Source organism: Rhinoraja longicauda, chromosome 2 (genome assembly GCF_053455715.1).
Source record: "Rhinoraja longicauda isolate Sanriku21f chromosome 2, sRhiLon1.1, whole genome shotgun sequence".
NCBI lineage: Eukaryota > Metazoa > Chordata > Chondrichthyes > Rajiformes > Arhynchobatidae > Rhinoraja > Rhinoraja longicauda.
The window spans coordinates 42,204,440-42,224,002 of NC_135954.1; the positions used below are offsets into that span (position 1 = coordinate 42,204,440).

The window sequence follows — 19,563 nt, forward strand, 5'->3', positions numbered from 1 at the left end:
CAGCTACATCTAACCAGCAAAAGAAAATAATTTAGGCCTTCTGTTGCAGACAGGTACTGATTTTCTCCATTGTAAACCACATGATTTGCCTGCTTTTCTATTTAAGGAATGATGTTATGTCACGCATAACAACAGTGGTACTACATCAAGGATTCGCTCTCAAACAAGGATCTACAGCAATTCCAGTGCTTGTGTTGGCTTTGGGGCTCTGTTAACACCGGAACTACTTCTGCAAATAATGTGAAATGAGTTCGCCATATACTCTCCAGCATAGGGAATTGCACTCAATAGCGAAGTAGAATCAGAGTGGCAGTAGAAGCGCTATCTGCAAATAAACTTTACAACATTAGAGCGTAAACAGGAGATCGGATGAGTCGTGTGTGCATAGTTGTTCTGGAGGAGGTGGAAGATGATTCTCCCATTGTTGCTTCTAAAAAGCTTCAGGAAAAGTACGAGGATGTGCCACTATCCCTGTCAAAGTCATTTTTACTTCAAGAGGAAAGGGTGAGAACATTTTGGCTTGTCTAAATCTATCTGTATCATTCCTGCAAAAAATATCAATACAATCTGTCCCTGTATTCTGATATTTTGATAGAAAAAGCAAACTTGTTAAGGAAGGTTTTCAAAAACTCATTCATTAATCATTAACATCTTCAGAAATTTCGTTTGAAGATAATAGGCTGGATAAATTATGTGTTTATATTTCTAATTAATTGTTTGTCACCAATATCTAAGTTCATATGCGAAAATCTGCATTGTGTATTACATCTCATTGCCATTTGGGTGTTCAACAATCAAGTATGTAGTCTATTTTAATTTAATCACTCAGATGTCCAACCACATGGCGAGTTATTTCGCATGTGTCTAATTGTGACAAATGTCTTTCAATATTGCAGCCACCACTGGTTCAAGCTATTTTCAATGGAGACCCAGATGAGGTCCGCAGCCTAATTTTCAAAAAAGAGGATGTAAATGTGCAGGTAAGAGATGGTTTTCTCGAAGTAATATTAGTGATTTTTTTTAGTTTGTACATCAATTACACCCAGAATTTATTTTGTGTCCATCAGCAAAATTATGACAATCTACAGCTGATTAACTAAAACAGTCCACTGATTCCAACGGAGATAATGTTTCTCAGCACTTACAGTATTTTATATCTGAAATTGCCACTTTTCACTTCCTGTTTACTTTTTTCATTACATTCATTTGGACTCATCTGGAAAGTTGACAGTGAATATTGTTGATTTCTTTAAGCAGTTTGTGATCTTGATCGAATGTAGCCAGACAACTTATCTTTCTCCCTCAGTTCCCCCTTACCAGATAAGAAAACTTCCATACTAAGTCACATGAAATTGCTCTCAAGAACCTTGCTGTTGCTTGATAAAGAATTATTGCGTTTCCTAAGAATTGGAATATGATATAGTAGGCCACATAACAAAAAAATACGGACGCATGGCTCAAGTAATCTCCATGGTGCCGTAGGGATTCTATGATTTTGATCATGGAAAGCAGTGACATTAAGTGATTTTTTTTTTGTTTTGTATCTTGTGTATATATTTTTGGAAAAATGCATGTAGAAATTCTATATTTTAAAAAAATGTGCAGAAAAAGTGATGAAACTAATCTCCAATTAATTCCAGAGGCCCTGATCCTTCATCCCAGAGTTTTAAAAGAGGTGGCTGTAGAGATGGTGAATCTTTGGTTATCATCTTGCAAAATGTTTTAGATTCTGGAATGGAGTGTGGCAAACTTGATCCCACTATTTGAGAAAAGGAGAGGAAAACAGGGAAATGCAACCTGAAAATAGAAAATGCGGGAAACATTAAGCAGATCAGGCAGACTTTAATATTTTAGGTTGAAGATTTTTTATCAGAACTACTGTCCTGCATATCATATATCATATATATCATATCATATCATCATATATATACAGCCGGAAACAGGCCTTTTCGGCCCACCAAGTCCGTGCCGCCCAGTGATCCCCGCACATTAACACTATCCTACACCCACTAGGGACAATTTTTACAGCCAATTAACCTACATACCTGTACGTCTTTGGAGTGTGGGAGGAAACCGAAGATCTCGGAGAAAACCCACGCAGGTCACGGGGAGAACGTACAAACTCCTTACAGTGCAGCACCCGTAGTCAGGATCGAACCTGAGTAGGGAAAATGCCGGAATGCACAATGAAGCATCTAATTGCAATTTACAAGGGCTGAGCAAAGTCAGCATATCTTTCTGAAAGGGAAGTCATGTTTGGTGGTGTGACCAGTGTATTGGATAAGGGGAAAGTAGTAGGTGTGGTGTATTTTGACTTTCAGCTGGCTATTGATAAGGTTTCTCTCAAGAGGTTTGTCAACAAGGTTTGAGCACATTGCAGATGATATCCTGACGTGGACTGAGAATTAGTTATTAGACAGAAAGCAAAGGATAGAAAGAAATTGACTTTCTCATGTTGTCACACTGTGGGATAATATGGGGTTGGGACCCAGCTATTTATAATCTACATTAAGGATTAAGAGGAGGGACCAAATGTCATATTTCCTAGATAATTAAAAACTAGGTGGGATAGTGCAGGAGGAAAAGATTAGAATCTTCAAGGGGGCATGGACACGCTGGATAGAGTGGGCAGAAAGATACCTGAGGCAATATAATGTGGAAAATGTGAAATGATCCTCCTCGGTGTCCTTTGCGATTGGATACAGTTGATGTCAACATGAAGGTACAAGAAATTTGGAAAACAAAATGAAATTTGTGCACAAGAATGAAAATATTGACAATGGAGTATTGTGTATAGTTTTGATTTCCTTATCTTTTAAAAAAAAAGCACTCACCTTGCCTTGGAGAAAGTATAGTAAAGATTTCTAAGGATGTCAGGTTTTCTGCACGAGAAGTGTGTGTGCGTGTGTGTGTGCGTCCCTTCGTAAATCCATGCTGACTCGGAACGATCCTGTTACTACTATCCAAATGCTCCGCAATTTCGCCTTTTATAATTGACTCCAGCATCTTCCACACCACTGATGTCAGACTAACTGGTCTATAATTTCCCGTTTTCTCTCTCCCTCCTTTCTTAAAAAGTGGGACAACATTAGCTACCCGCCAATCCACAGGAACTGATCCTGAATCTATAGAACATTGGAAAATGATCACCAATGCGTCCATAATTTCTAGCGCCACCTCCTTAAGTACTCTGGGATGCAGACCATCAGGCCCTGGGGATTTATCAGCCTTCAGTCCCATCAGTCTACCCAACACCATTTCCTGCCTAATGTGGATTTCCTTCAGTTCCTCCGTCACCCTAGGATCTCTGACCACTAGAACATCTGGGAGATTGCTTGTATCTTCCTTAGTGAAGACAGATCCAAAGTACCGGTTCAACTCGTCTGCCATTTCCCTTGTTCCCCATAATAAATTCCCCCGCTTCTGTCTTCAAAGGACCCACATTTGCCTTGACTATTTTTTTCCTCTTTACATACCTAAAAAAGCTTTTACTATCCTCCTTTATATTATTGGCTAGTTTACCCTCGTACCTCATCTTTTCTCCCTGTATTGCCTTCTAAGTCATCTTCTGTTGCTCTTTAAAAGAGTCCCAATCCTCTGGCTTCCCACTTTTCTTTGCTTTGTTGTACTTCTTCTCTTTTAATTTTATGCTGTCCTTGACTTCCCTTGTCAGCCACGGGTGCCTCTTACTCCCCTTGGAATCTTTCCTCCTCTTTGGGAGAAATTGATCCTGTAACTTCTGCATTATTCCTAGGAATACCTGCCATTGCTGTTCCACCGTCTTCCCTGCTAGGGCCTCCTTCCAGTCAATTCTGGCCAGCTCCTGCCTCATGCTTCTGTAATCCCCTTTGCTATACTGTAATACTGACACTTCCGATTTTCCCTTCTCCCTCTCAATTTGTAGAGTAAAACTTATCATATTGTGATCACTGCATCCTAATGGCTCTCTTACCGCGAGTCCTCTTATCAGATCAGGTTCATTACACAACACTAAATCCAGAATTGCCTTCTCCCTAGTAGGCGCCAGTCCAAGCTGTTCTAAGAATCCATCTCGGAGACACTCCACAAACTCTCTTTCCTAGGGTCCATTACCAACCTGATTTTCCCAGTCTACCGGCATGTTGAAATCTCCCATAACCACCGTAGCATTACATTTGCGACATGCCAATTTTAGCTCCTGATTCAACTTGCACCCTATGTCGAGGCTACTGTTTGGGGGCCTGTAGATAACTCCGATTAGGGTCTTTTTACCCTTACAATTCCTCATTTTTATCCATACTGATTCTACGTCACCCCTTGCAAGGGAGTGAATATCATTCCTCACCAACAGAGCGACGACCCCACCCCCTCTGCCCACCTGTCTGTCTTTTCTATATGTTGTGTACCCCTGAATATTCAGTTCCCAGCCCTGGTCCTCTTGTAGTCATGTCTCAGTGATTCCCACAACATCATACTTGCCAATGTCTAACTGAGCCTCAAGCTCATCCATTTTATTTCTTATAGTTCGCGCATTTAAATACAATACTTTAATTTCGGTATTCACCTCCCCTCTCACGCCGGTCACAATTGGCCCTGACCTTACTCTCTTATCCCTTCTAGAACTTCCCTCCCCATTCATTCGAGAGTCCTTTGCAATTTCTCCTGTATTCGCTTCCCCTTTAACTCCATCTCCATATTCCCAGTTTGTCAACCCCTCCCCCCCACTACTTAGTTTAAAGCCACACTTGTAGCACTAGCAAACCTACCTGCCAGAATGTTGGTCCCGCTGCTGTTAAGGTGTAACCCGTCCCTTTTGTACAGGTCACCCCTACCCCAGAAGAGATCCCAGTGGTCTAGAAATCTAAATCCCTGCTCCCTGCACCAGCCACACATTCATATTCCCGATCTCTCTATTCCTGCCCTCACCAGCACGAGGTACAGGTAGCAGTCCAGAGACAACCACCTTCGACGTCCTACTTCTCAGTCTTCTTCCTAACTCTCTAAACTTACGTCGCAGTATCTCCTTCCTCTTCCTCCCGACGTCGTTCGTGCCCATGTGCACAACTACTTCATGTTGATCGCCTTCCCTCGCTAGGATGTTCTGAAGCCGCTCTGTGATGTCTTGAACCCTGGCACCAGGGAGGCAACAGACCATCCTCGAGTCCCGCCTGCCGCCACAGAATCTACTGTCCGTACCTTGGACAATGGAGTCACCCACCTCTATGGCTCTTCCTGACTTCGGTCTCCCCTGTCGAGTTTCCTTGACTGGGTTAGATCTGCCAACACGTCCGCCGCTCGGACTGGAAGCGTCTTCTGCCCCGACAGTTCCCAAGAGGGTGTACCTGTTTGCAATAGGCACAGCCACCGGGGTCTCCTGTAGTCCACGTTCGCTCCCCCCTGAAACGGTCTCCCACCTTCGCTTGACCTCGACCCTTGGCGTGACAGCCTCGCAGTAGGTCCTGTCCAGGAAACTCTCGTATTCCCGGATTGCCCTGAGGTCTTCCAGCTGCCTTTCCAACTCCGCCACACGTCCATTCAGGAGCCTCACCTGGACACAGTTCTTGCAGGTGTAGCTCCCAGAAGCTCCAGCGGTGCCCCTATCTTCCCACATCCTGCAGGAAACACACTGCACCAACTTGTCCGCCATTACTTTAGTGAAGTCAAAAACAATTCAGGCGCAAAAACAAGTGTAACCTCCTCACCTTAGCCTCTTCGCCGAAGACTCGCAGCCAAAGACTCGCACTTTACTCACAGGGCGCTTTACTCAACAGGGCGCTGCACCCCTTGTGCAAGTCTTGCTTATATCAGTCACAAAATTACTTAAATGGCCAATTTACCAAACCTCTACTTTAATTGATCAACCAATCCAGGTACTCACTTCTATCCTGCCTTTTTAATTTTTTTTATCAAAAAATACTTTATTCAAGTAATAAATATCATTTACAAAACATCTTTTTAAACAAGCCCATCCGACATTTCCGGAGGTTACACATTCAATACAGGCATTTACTTCCAAATTTACATACATTTTCTTACATTTACAGACATTAACCCAGTATTCCTTATTTGGAGGGGCGTCTCTCTCCACCACACCCTGCCCCCCATGTCCAGCAGCGGTAGGACCCTAGACTGTGGTCCTCCCCCACAGGGCCTTGGCGTTGGCTTCACCAAGCTTCAGTGCGTCCCTCAGCACGTACTCCTGCAGTCTGCAGCGGGCCATTCGGCAACATTCCTTGATGGACATCTCACTCTGCCGGGAGGCCAACAAAGCTCGGGCAGACCAAAGAGCGTCTTTCACCGAGTTGATGACCTTCCAGCAGCACTCGATGTCAGTCTCCGAATGTGTCCCTGGGCTCAGTCCGTAGATCACAGAGTCCTCTGTGACGGAGCTGCTCGGAATGAATCGTGACAGGGACCCCTGCAGACTTCTCCAGACTCTCTTTGCAAATCCACACTCTGTGAAGATGTGGGCCACCGTCTCCTCTCCGTAGCAGCCGTCCCGAAGGCAGCATGCGCCGGTAATAAGGTTCCGGCGGTGCAGGAAGGATCTGACTGAGAGGGCTCCCCTCACCGCCAGCCAAGCCAGGTCTTGGTGCTTGTTGGTGAGTTCTGGCGATGAGGCATTTTGCCAGACAAGCTGGGCAGTCTGCTCTGGGAACCACGCCACAGGATCCATGGAGTCATTCCCCTGCAGTGCCTGCAGGACGTTCCGTGCTGACCACTGCCCGATGGACTTGTGGTCAAAGGTGTTGGTCCGGAAGAACCTTTCCACGAACGACAGATGGTTCGGCAATGTCCAGCTGACTGGCACATTGCGTGGCATCTGCGCCAGGCCCATCCTTCGCAACACCGGGGACAGGTAGAACCTCAGCAGGTAGTGGCACTTGGTGCCCACGTGCCTTGGCTCTATGCTCCGCCTGATGCAGCCACACACGAAAGTGGCCATCAGAATGAGGGCGACGTTGGGCACGCTTTTACCCCCGTTGTCTGGCGAGCTTGGAGTTATGCACTTTTCTGACTGACTACCAACGGCCTCTTGGCGCTCTTTTTAAACTGCCTTTTCACACAGCAATTACCACTTACTTTGCTCCCAGCCAATGGTCGTCCTTGCTCTGTTCCCGACCTTTTCTGACTTTGTAAATGGTGGAGCAGGTGGGAAGGACCAGATGGCCAATTCCTGCTATTTTCATGTGTTCATGTGACTTCCAGTGAAGTACAATAAGACTCCTGTATGTTTGGAACTGTTATCTTTTAATTGGGACACAAGGTCATTAGAGGTAGACAAAAGAGAGATGCAAATTGCTGCAGATGTCGGAATCTGGAGCAAAAAAAAACAGCTAGAAGAACTCAGCAGGTCAAGCAGCAGCTGTGAAGCCAAAGGGATAATCGACATTTTGGGTCGAGACCCTGCATCAGGATTGAGAGTGCAGAGAGAGGGTTGGCAGTTTATAGAAGCAAGAGCAGGATGATTGAGAGGCTGTAAGGCAATAGCTGGAAATGTAAGCGAAGAAGAAGATAAATAAACAGGTGGGAGAGAGGAAGAGGAATATAGAACCAGGGGCTCATGGGTAGTAGGTAGACCCAGATAATGTTCTATAGATTCAGGATCAGTTCCTGTGGATTGGAGGGTAGCTAATGTTATCCCACTTTTTAAGAAAGGAGGGAAAGAGAAAATGGGGAAATTATAGACCAGTTAGCCTGACATCAGTGGTGAGGAAGATGCTGGAGTCAATTATTAAAGAGGAAATTGTGGAATATTTGGATAGCGGTAACAGGATCGTTCTGGATTTACGAAGGGTAAATCATGCTTGACTAATCTTCTGGGATTTTTTAAGGATGTAACTAGGAAAATGGACAAGGGAGAGCCAGTGGATGTAGTGTAACTGGACTTTCTAAAGCCTTTGATAAGGTCCCACATAGGAGATTAGTGGGCAAGATTAGAGCACATGGTATTGGGGGTAGGGTGCTGACATGGATAGAAAATTGGTTGGCAGACAGGAAACAAAGAGTGGGGATAAACGGGTCCCTTTCAGAATGGCAGGCATTGACGAGTGGGGTACCGCAAGGCTCGGTGCTGGGACCGCAACTATTTACAATATACATGAAGGGATTAAAAGTAACATTAGCAAATTTGTGGATGACACAAAGCTGGGTGGCAGTGTGAACTGTGAGGAGGATGCTATGGGGATGCAGGGTGACATAGACATAGAAAAATAGGTGCAGGAGGAGGCCATTCGACCCTTCGAGCCAGCACCACCATTCATTGTGATCATGGCTGATCGTCCCCAATCAATAACCCGTGCCTGCCTTCTCCCCATATCCCTTGATTCCACTAGCCCCTAGAGCTCTATCTAACTCTCTCTTAAATCCATCCAGTGATTTGGCTTCCAATGTCCCCTGTGGCAGAGAATTCCACAAATTCACAACTCTCTGGGTGAAAAAGTTTTTTCTCACCTCAGTTTTAAATGGCCTTCCCTTTATTCCAAGACTGTAGCCCCTGGTTTTGGACTCACCCAACATTGGGAACATTTTTCCTGCATCTAGCTTGTCCAGTCCTTTTATAATTTTATATTTTTCTATAAGATCCCCTCTCATCCTTCTAAACTTGGACAGGTTGTGTGAGTGGGCAGATGCATGGCAGATGCAGTTTAATGTGGATAAATGTGAGGTTATCCACTTTGGTGGAAAGACCAGGAAGGCAGATTATTATCTGAATGGTGTCAAGTTAGGAAATGGGGAAGTACAAAGAGATCTGGGTGTCCTTGTTCATCAGTTACTTAAAGTTAGCATGCAGGTACAGCAGGCAGCGAAAAAAGCTAATGGCATGTTGGCCTTTATGACAAGAGAAGTTGAGTTTAGGAGCAAAGAGGTCCTTCTGCAGTTGTACAGGGCCTTAGTGAGACCGCACCTGGAGTACTGTGTGCAGTTTTGGTCTCCAAATTTAAGGAAGGATATTCTTGCTATTGAGGGCGTGCAGCGTAGGTTCACTAGGTTAATTCCTGGAATGGCGGGACTGTCGTATGTTGAAAGACTGCAGTGACTAGGCTTGTATACGCTGGAATTTAGGATGAGAGGGGATCTTATTGAAACATATAATATTATTAAGGGATTGGACACATTAGAGGCAGGAAACATGTTCCCAATGTTCGGGGACTTCATAACCAGGGTCCTCAGTTTAAGAATAAGGGGTAGGCCATTTAGAACGGAGATGAGGAAAAACCTTTTCAGTCAGAGAGTTGTAAATCTGTGGAATTCTCTGCCTCAGAAGGCAGTGGAGGCCAAATCTCTGGATGCCTTCAAGAGAGAGCTAGATAGGGCTCTTAAAGATAGCGGAATCAGGGGATACGGGGAGAAGGTAGGAACGGGGTACTGATTGTGAATGATCAGCCATGATCACATTAAATGGCGGTGCTGGCTCGAAGGGCCGAATGGCCTCCTCCTGCAACTATTGTCTTTTGTGTATAATGTGGGATGATGTACAGATGGAACCAGATGAGGGAGGGGATAGAAAAAGTGAATCAAGGGAGAAGAAACCCAGATAGATAGTTACGTGGGTGATGGGCAGATAGAACCCGGAGGGGGAGGGGAATGGAGATGAATACAAGGGGGGTGGGGAAAGGAGGGGGGTGGAAGAAAGAGAAAGAGAGCAGAAAACCTGGGAAGATTGGTTGAAGTGGGAAAGGAAAACTGAACAAGTGGGTTCCCTGAAATTGGAAAATTCAACATTTATGTCATTGGGCTATAGGCTAACCAAGCAGAATAAGAGGTGCGTTTGTCTGGTTTCACCGTGGCAGTGGAGAGGGCTATACCAGATAGGTTGGGTTTGAGAATGGGAAAGAGAATACAATACAACTAGTTGGGGACCCACTTAAGTACCCATTCCCACTCCAATCTGTCTGACCTCCAACTTCTGCCCTTCCACAATGAAGCCAAACGCAAACTAGAGGGACTCTTGTTCCGTTTGGGTATCTTACAGCCCGGTGGCATGTTCATGCTTTGTGACTAAATCTGGCAACACATCTTGAGCAAAAACCAGGACTTCCACACACGAATAAACAATGTCCCAACTGGCATCCCATAGTTACTTGCTGAGAATGAGATGTTACCTTGAATATTGCAGAGGCCTTTATAATATAGACATAAGTGTGGCGCGTCGATAAGCCCGAAATGAAGGCGAGGAGCCATGTATTTCGGGAGGGATTTTATTAGCTGTTATTCTCTTGTCCAGTCGGGTCTGCAAGAGAGCGATCGCGCCTAAACTCCTGCCCTTTATCCCTGTAGCTAAGGGCCGCCCCCGGACTGATCCATTCCCGTGCCGAGGGGTTCGATAGTGATATGGCCCGACCCTTGGGAGCCGCCACAGGACCTCCCCCCCCCCCCCCCCCCCAGAACAGGAGGCACGTAAAGCACCGGCGGGTGTACTCCGAAATGTACGCCAACTGGTGCTGCTGTCGTGCGGACCATGGGTCGGAAACCTTTGCCATGGTGAAGGTGAGTGGCGTGTGGTCCGTGTAAGCGGTGGACAGGTGGCCCTCCAGGAAGTGGCGGAAGTGGCGCACCGCCAGGTCCAGAGCAATGAGCTCGCGGTCAAATGCGCTGTACTTCCTCTGGGCGTTGTTGAAGTGCTGGCTGAAGAAGGCCAGGGGCCGCCAAACCCCGTCCGTCAGTCATTCCAGCACGGCACCAACCGCCGACTCCGAGGCGTCCACCGTTAGGGCGGCCGGGGCATCCTCCAGCGGGTGAACCAGCAGCGCAGCCCGAGCAAGGGCCTCCTTCGCGCCGTCAAATGCTGTTACCGCCTCGTCGGTCTACTCGACGTCTTTACGCCTACCCACCAGAAGATGATACAACGGCCGCATAATGTGGGCCGCAAATGGCACAAAACGGTGATAAAAGGCCAACTCCTTCAGGCCACGCATTGATGGACGGTGAACCCGGCGGAAGGCGTCGACCTTGTTCGGCAGGGGAACCGCGCCTTGTGAAGTCACGCGGTGGCCGAGAAAGTCAATTGTGGTCACTCCAAACCGGCACTTGGCGAGGTTGATAGCCAAACCATGCTCGCTGAGCCGCTGACAGAGCTGCCGGAGGTGGGCACAGTGCTCCTGCCGCGTGCAGCTGGCCACCAAGATGTCGTCGAGGTAGATGAACAAAAAATCAAGACTGCGACACACCCTGTCCATTAACCGTTGAAATGTCTGTGCGGCGTTCTTAAGGCCGAACGGCATCCGCACAAACTCGTACAATCCAAACGGCGTAATGATTGCTGTCTTAGGCACATCCTCCTGGTGGACCGGGATCTGGTTATAGCCCCGCACCAAATCCACTTTTGAGAAGATAGTAGCCCCGGCCAAATGGGCGTTGAAGTCCTGGATGTGGGGCATGGGGTATCGGTCTGCGGCGGTAGCGGCATTCAGACGCCGATAATCCCCGCAAGGTCTCCAGCCCCCGCTTGCCTTGGGGACCATGTGGAGTGGGGATGCCCATGGGCTGTTGGAAGGGCGGACGATCCCCAAGGACTCCATTGTGCGGATCTCCTGCCGTGCCAGACGTAGCTTATCAGGCGGCAGTCGACGTACTTGTGCGTGGAGGGGTGGGCCGGTAGTTGATATGTAATGCACCACCCCGTGCCTGGGGGTCGACGACCGGAATTGCGGGGTCAGGATGTCCGGGAACTCGGCCAAGACCCGAGCAAAACAGGAACCCACGGTCGACGTCCACCATGAGGGAGTGAGCCCGGAGGAAGTCGGCTCCAAGCAACGGCTGGGAGACGTCGGCGATGGTAAACTGCCATGAGAAATGACAGGAGCCATAAACGATCTGTACCGTGCGAACCCCATATGTACGGATGGGGCTGCCCTTCGCCGCGGTGAGCACGGGCCCCCACTTACCAGAACGAATGTACGCCAGGGAAGGGGGGTGGGCGCTCAGCTCCGCCCCGGTATCCACAATGAAGCGACTCCCGGAGCGCCGACCCCAGGCAAAGAGGTGGTGAATCTGGCCGGCCGCCGCGGGGACTATTGGCAGCCGGCCCCGGTGCTTCCCGGGAACGGCTGGCGGCATTGTCGGGCTGCAGCACCCCAGCGCTGGTGGTAACAGCACCAGTGCCTCCTGCCGGTGCTGCTTGGAGCCTGCTGGTGCGGGACTGCAGGTGCGGGACCCGCAACGGCCGCGGGGGGGCGTTCGCACCGGCCTCCAGGGCACAGCTGTCGCCCCTTCCACAGCTCCCCCGCCCAACCGGAGGAAATCGAGCGCTGGAATTTAGAAGGATGAGAGGGGATCTTATCGAAACGTATAAGATTATTAAGGGGTTGGACATGTTAGAGGCAGGAAACATGTTCCCAATGTTGGGGGAGTCCAGAACCAGGGGCCACAGTTTAAGAATAAGGGGTAGGCTATTTAGAACAGAGATGAGGAAAAACTTTTTTAGTCAGAGAGTTGTGAATCTGGAATTCTCTGCCTCAGAGGGCAGTGGAGGCCAATTCTCTGAATACATTCAAGAGAGAGCTAGATAGAGCTCTTAAGGATAGCGGAGTCAGGGGGTATGGGGAGAAGGCAGGAACGGGGTACTGATTGAGAATGATCAGCCATGATCACATTGAATGGCGGTGCTGGCTCGAAGGGCCGAATGGCCTACTCCTACACCTATTGTCTATTGTCATCCAGCAGCGCGACCATCTCGTTAAGGAGGCTTGATCGTCGCCGGTCGCCTAGGCCCTCCATATGAAGGAGCCTGGCAGCCTGTAAATTTGGATCAGCAGCTCCTTAAGGTCGAGGCATTTATCGTTGGCCGGGGGGTCTTCGAGGAACTCGGTGACCTCTTCAGCCGTGTCCTGGTCGAGGGCCCCCACCGGGTAGAAATAGCGGGTGTCGTCCACCGTAATGCCCTGCAGCTGAAATTGAGCCTCTGCCTGCTGAAACCAAACGCGAGGGCAGGTGGTCCAGAACGTCGGTAGTTTGACGGAGACCGCGTCGAGAAACAGGGCCTGATCGGCCTGTGAGGTGGACGGACAGGCGGCTCTGTGTTTTGACTCCATGACGACACCAATGGAACGTCAGGGTCACCAATGCGGCGCGTCGATAAGCCCGAAATGAAGGTGAGGAGCCAGGTATTTCGGGAGGGATTTTATTAGCTGTTGTTCTCTTGTCTAGTCGGGTCTGCAAGAGAGCGATCGCGCCTAAACTCCTGCCCTTTATCCCTGTAGCTAAGGGCCGCCCCCGGACTGGTCCATTCCCGTGCCGAGGGGTTCGATAGTGATATGGCCCGACCCTTGGGAGCCGCCACATAAGCATAGTTTTATTTGAGCATTTTCAGTATTTATAGCAGTTTTTTACTTCAAATCTCGTATTCGGAGGATCTTTTGTCAATATGTTGTTTTGAAATGCAAGCTGCTATTCATGATAACCAGATCTAATGATTTGGTTTTGTGACTCAAGTCTTTATATCTACTTTTTCCCATATTTCGAATGAACTTTATTTACAAAAGTCAATTTGGGATAGAAAATGCAGCGGATAACCAGATCTAATGATTTTGAAGTCTTTTTTTTGCTTATTTGTCTGATGGGCTAGTTCAACTGCAAAATTGCTAAAACCATATGCCAGTGAGGGAGACATTCTTTGCAAACATCAGTGCCCATTGGATTTTCTCCAGGCATTTTATGAGTCTGACTCACGCTGTAAAGTTCATGCTTGTATTAATATGTCTCCACGTGGTATTGATTTTCACCTTTTTACTGACTGTACACTCTTACACAGTTTCAAACTGCAAACAACATTACAAACATGTTTGAGATAATTTGTGAATTAGGAAGCTTATTTCCAGTGTTAGATGATTTTTTTAAATTTTGGAATTAATTTACATAGGGGGAGTAGAAGACCATTTCCCTCCTTGAATATGTGATCCCATCTTAAACTGGATCACAGTTTATGACGTTTAAGCTGTGATCCAGTTTAAAATGGGTCACATCTTAGGCTCGATAAATTCTAAGAATGCTGTTAAAAATCCCAGTAATTATCCAATTGAAAGTCCAAATGTCCCATTTTTCCTCGCCACTAGCTTCCTATTACAGTATCCTAGTAAATTGATGTTGTATGAATTTAATGTTTTTTTTGTGATTGGATGCTCAAATTCAAACATGATCCCCAAATGGCCAAATAAATGTATCCAAAGCTTGGTTCTAAACCTCAAAATGCTTGTTTTAATTAGTTGTGCCGTCACTTTGATATAATTATGTATTGATCTAGTTAGTTCTTTCGATTTATTTTCATGTTGTGTTGAATTATCTCTTATGAACTAATAACTTTTTTGTTATTGCAAGAAAGTACATTTTATTTTTGCAGCTGTTTGATTTTTGCAATCTTGTGCACCAGTATTTTGAAAGGTACTTTTGCAAACAATTGCTAATCTAAAATAATTTTGATAGTTGTGCATTGAGTTAGCAAGAGATGGGAATTGATATCTTGAGGAATGTGCCTATATCCAAACAGAATTTTTAAAATAATATTTACATATTTTGCTCTTCAAAAATTGAATTAAAAATTTTAAAATCTGTCTTAATTGATCACTAAGCTCCAACTTCTTCAGCACTTTGCTTAAATCATGTCACTGAACATTAAACATTTTAAAGCAGTCTCAACTTGTGTTGCAAGAGCTAGATTATTTTATATTTATTTTGGAGCTTGTAAAGTAGTTGAAGCAATGAAAAAGGAGGCATATATTAGAGTAGGTAGTCGGGATCAAGCACATCCCTACCAGCATATAAGTAGAGGAGTACACTTTATAAGGCATTCAGAAGGGCAAAAAAAAAGTACATAAAATGGATTTTGCGGGCAAGGTAAAGAAAATCCTAAGAGATTCTACAGGCATATTAAGAATGGAAGAGTGGTTTTAGAAAGAAGGGGTCCCCTTAAATATCAGCATGTCTTTGTAGAGCCAAGACAGATGGGGGAAGATAATAAACAAATAATTCTTATCCAGTTTGACCAAGAAGATGATATTAGAAGTGAATTAATTGAGGTGTACAAGTTGTGATGTCTTGGATCATATACAAATTACTAGAGGAGATATGGTGGATAATCCCCAAGGCCTGCTCCTTGTGGGAAGCTAGGAAGGAAATTGTGGAGGCCCTTGAAGAGATATTTGCATCCTTTTCAGCTTCAGGTAAAGTCCCGGAAGACTAGAGTGTGGCAGATGTACCATTATCTAAAAAGGGCAGCAAGAATGACCTAGGGAACTATAGGCCAGTCAGCTTGACATCAGGTGGTAGGAAAGTTGTTGGAGGAGATTCTGAGAGACTGGATCCATCAGCATTTGGAGAGGCATGGACTGATTAGAGTTAGTCAGCATGGCTTTGGAAAATTTATTCACATCCTTAATCGAGTTTTTTTGAAAGGGTCACCAAGAGGATTAATGAGGCTAGGGCAATGGATCTTGCCTAAATGACATTAGCAAGGTCCCACATGGAAGGATTGTGTGGAAGGCAGGGAGCATGGAATCCAGCGTGAGCTCACAGATTCGATTCAAATTTGGCTTGGAGGAAAGAAGTGAAAGATGGTTGTCAAGCGTTATTTTTCTGATAGGAAGCCTGTGACCAGTAGATTTCTGCAAGAGTCTGTGCTTGGACCACTGTTGTTTGTCATCCAGGTTATTAACTAATATAACAATGTAGTTAACATTGTTACCACACTTGCAGACAACACCAAAATTGATGGTACAATAGGAAGGATATTATGTTTACAACTGGATCTAGATTATTTGGGAAGGTGGACCAAGGAAAGGCAAATGTAATGTAACACTGACAAGGATGAGGTGTTGCGTTTTGGTATGTCAAATCAGGGTAAGACCTAGATCGTATCGTATGGTATCGTAAATTAGGGTAAGACCTACACGTTAAATGGTAGAGCCTTGAGAGTATTACAGGACAGATATATCTTATATGGTTGATATATGGTTCCTAGAAAGTTGGAATTTCAGGGGACAATGTAGTGAAGAAGGCATTTGGCACATTTGCCTTCAATGGGAATGGTATCACATACAAATGTTGGGATATCATGATGTAATTTGTTTGAAGAAGGGTCCTGACTCGAAATGTCACCTGTCTAGGTTTCACCTGATAAGTGAAATGTCACCTGTCACTAGATTTTTCTATAGAGAGGCTGCTTGATCCGTTGAGTTACTCCAGCATCTTTGGTATAAACGAGCATCTGCCCATCTTTGTTTCTGCATGATGCATTGTTTGTAAGTTAATTAACTTTTATTGCCTCTATTATGTCGGAAGTGGATGCAAAAGTGGGACAACGTGGAACAAATTTGAATAGGTAATTGATGGTTGGCATGGACTCAGTGGGCTGAAAGACCTATTTCCCTAAGGTTTCTTTCAATCAGTCTTTCAAATTTTTCAGTCATAGGGTAGTTGGTGCCTGGAAGGAGCTATCAGAGAAAGTTATGGAACCAGATATTATTACGAAAATATATTCGGATACATATATAGATAGGAGGGGTTGAGAGGGCAATGGACCAAGTGCAGGCAAATGGGACTAGCCCAGAACACCAATTTGGTTGGCATGGGCAAGGTCGGATCAAGGACCTGTTCTGTGCTGTATAGCTCAATGACTAGAGATCAGATGACACCAAGCTTGGGTTTTAAAGTCATGAACATGTTTAAATTATTAAGAATCGTTTTTAAAATAAATAGTTTACATTATTTGAATGTCAGAAGGAAAATAGTTAATGAAGGATATTGCAAAGGTAGGGATCAAATAATGGATTCAGAATCAGCTGAGATAACAGGCTTTTTATGATCCCTTCTCAGAATTGCAAGAGAATCCCCCAAGAAATAGAAATATCAATCACTGCATAAGACCATTGAGTTATCAAGAGTTTAACATTGCTTTGGATTGAGTTTGTATGGCCGAGCACTTTGGAGGCAACAAATACAATGTTTTCTTCTTCAGTAACTGACAATGTGCTTGTATCCCTTAAAATGCAGTAACCACTGAATCTAGCTTGTGCAATTGCGTTCAAAATGACTGTGGCAGCATAGGTACTGGACTGGACTGGACATCCTGATTCACTGATACATATCTCAAACCATCATTGATGTTGTACATAGACACAAAATGCTCCAGTAACAGCGAGCCAGGCAGCATCTCTGGAGAGAAGGAATGGGTGACGTTTCGGGTGGAGACCCTTCTTCAGACTGATGTCAGGGAGTGGAAGGGATAAAATGTAGTTGGAGACAGTAAGACTGATAGGAGAACTGGGAAGGGGGAGGGGATGGAGAGAGAGAGAGGGAAAGCAAGCGTTACTTGAAGCTAGAGAAGTCAATGTTCATACCACTGGGGTGTAAGCTACCCAAGCAAAATATGAGGTGCTGTTCCTCCAATTTGCACTGGGCCTCATTCTGACAATGAAGGAGGCCCAGGACAGAAAGGTCAGTGTGGGAATGGGACGGTGAGTTAAAGTGTTGAGCAACCGGGAGATACCTTCTGCCACTCTTTTTTAAATTCCCTCTTTTTAAAATTCCATTTGCTAACCTGTGCCTTGCTCTCCCCCTCTCCCATGTGACATCTACTTAAGGACTACGATGAAACAGTTCCCGTTTACCTCTGCTGCTTTGGCTTGGTTCATGTTATCATATCCTAATGCAGAAAGACAATGTGTCAATCATTTTATATACATCCCGTTTCACAGGACTGGATTATGATGATGATCAAGTCATTTATTTGAACAATGGTGATTGAAGGCCCTGCTGCCAAGATCTCATTTTCCTTTGGATGATGCAGTTGCCTCCATCTCCACTTTAATATCCGAGTTGATAAAATTAAAACAAAGTTGACAATTTGTTCTTTGACTGGAGTGAAAAATCATCTTGTGAATTAAATCTTTGTGTCATACAATTTGAAGATGTAAAAACTGTTGGTTGTGTTTCACAAATGGAGCTAACTGTGCTGTAGACAATGAATGTGGTATTAAATACTTCACCGAAATTGCGCTCTTTTTGTACTGCTTTCTGAAAGACTGTTTTTGTGAGTATGGAAAGTTCTGTGGTAGCAGAACAGTAAGCTGTTTTTTTGGCAAGCAGTATATCTTGAGTTAGTATTGTATGCAAGGCAGGCTATAAACCTAAATTTAGTCACTGATTGTTTTGTAGTGCTTACCTTTCGGTCAGCTGGATGAAGATGCAATTAGCTGCCCTAGTGGGGTTGTGGAGAAATTAGTATATTGGTGATTCTTATTCCGCATTTCATTTTGTAATTGAATAATAATAATTCACAAACAATTGAATTTAAAAATCTAACAGTTTAATCTTATAGGATTTAGGCCAAAACATGGGAGGAATATAATACCGTTGATAAGAAATATATATTAAATTAATAAATATACCTTTGATTTATTCTTCTATAGTCGGTTGAACGGCACAGAAATGGCCTTTATTGTGTATGCAAGCCATTGCACTCATCTATATCAATTCCACTTACCTGCATTTGAATCGTAAGCCTTATAAGCCTGAGTGAATCGTGTGCTTGCCCAGATGCTTCTTAAATGCAGTTGAGAGGACGCTGTGTGTGGTGGCGGGGCAAAATCCCCCTCTGATCTTTTAATTTCCTACTTCTTCCTTTGTACCTATCCTCTCTTTTAGACTACCGCATCAAGGGTAAAAGATTCTCACTGTCTACCGTGTCATTGCCCCACATAATTGTATTATTGATGTATAAGGAAGTGGCGGTGATGCGCAGCAGCTGCGGCTCACCTGCAGTCCGTTTGTCTTTTGTGTTTTTTGTTGGTTTTTGTCTTAATTGTAGTGTTTAGATATGATGTAGTGTTTTTTGTGGTTGTGTGCTATGTGTTGGGGGGGGGGGGAGAATGTAAAAATTGTCTCTTCCGTACGGAGACGCGACTCTTTTTTCTGGGTCGTGTCTCCGTTCCCGCTGCGGCCTACCATCGGCCAAACACCTGGACCTGGCGGCCTCCCACGACCGTCCGGCGCGGCCTGGAATAGGCCACGGGATTTTCTCCTCCCGGCGGGGGCTTCAATGTTGGGAGCCCTGACCGCCCCGACGTGGCAATTTCAACAGCTTGACCGCGGGAGAAGACGACAGGGAAGAGAAAGACATTCTGGCCTTCCATCACAGTGAGGAGGTGACTGGAGGAGACTCACTGTGATGGATATTTTTTTTGGTTTTGTGTTGGTTTTGTGATTGTGTGTGTTATTGCTTTATTTTTATTGCTTCTTATTGTTGGACTGTGGGTAACGGAATTTCGTCCAAAAGACATGTTTTTTGGATGACAATAAAGGCTATTCTGATTCTGATTCTGAAGAATATGGAAAATTAGGTCTCCAACACTGTACTAAGAATATATGGGACACATTATGGGAGGGGCTCAAGGGCATACATCCACTTCTTCAGCTGTGGCTGGAGATGTTCACTGGGATTATTCGGATGCCATCAATAAGTTTATCTCCTCCCGTACTGACTTCAATGGTTTTCCTATTTTTCTATTTAAGTTCCATCGAACATAAATACAAACTCATCAAAAATGATGGCATCGCTTCTGGGTATATGGAATGAGCTGCCTGAGGAGG

At 45.3% G+C, this 19,563-nt stretch overlaps 1 protein-coding gene across 3 annotated transcripts in view; it reads left to right on the top strand.

The window, feature by feature from the left end:
• The window catches only part of LOC144604070 (serine/threonine-protein phosphatase 6 regulatory ankyrin repeat subunit A-like), a 181,662-nt gene that overhangs the window by 49,747 nt on the left and 112,352 nt on the right, over positions 1-19,563 (top strand). For 2 of the 3 annotated variants that reach the window (XM_078418148.1, XM_078418164.1), the window contains exons 1-2: positions 13-504; positions 897-980. In XM_078418148.1, the coding sequence (XP_078274274.1) occupies positions 370-504; positions 897-980 (219 nt within the window). In that variant the 5' untranslated portion in view covers positions 13-369. Of the gene's footprint in view, positions 1-12; positions 505-896; positions 981-19,563 lie in introns of those variants that run through there. The other variant, XM_078418157.1, reaches the window with a different exon arrangement.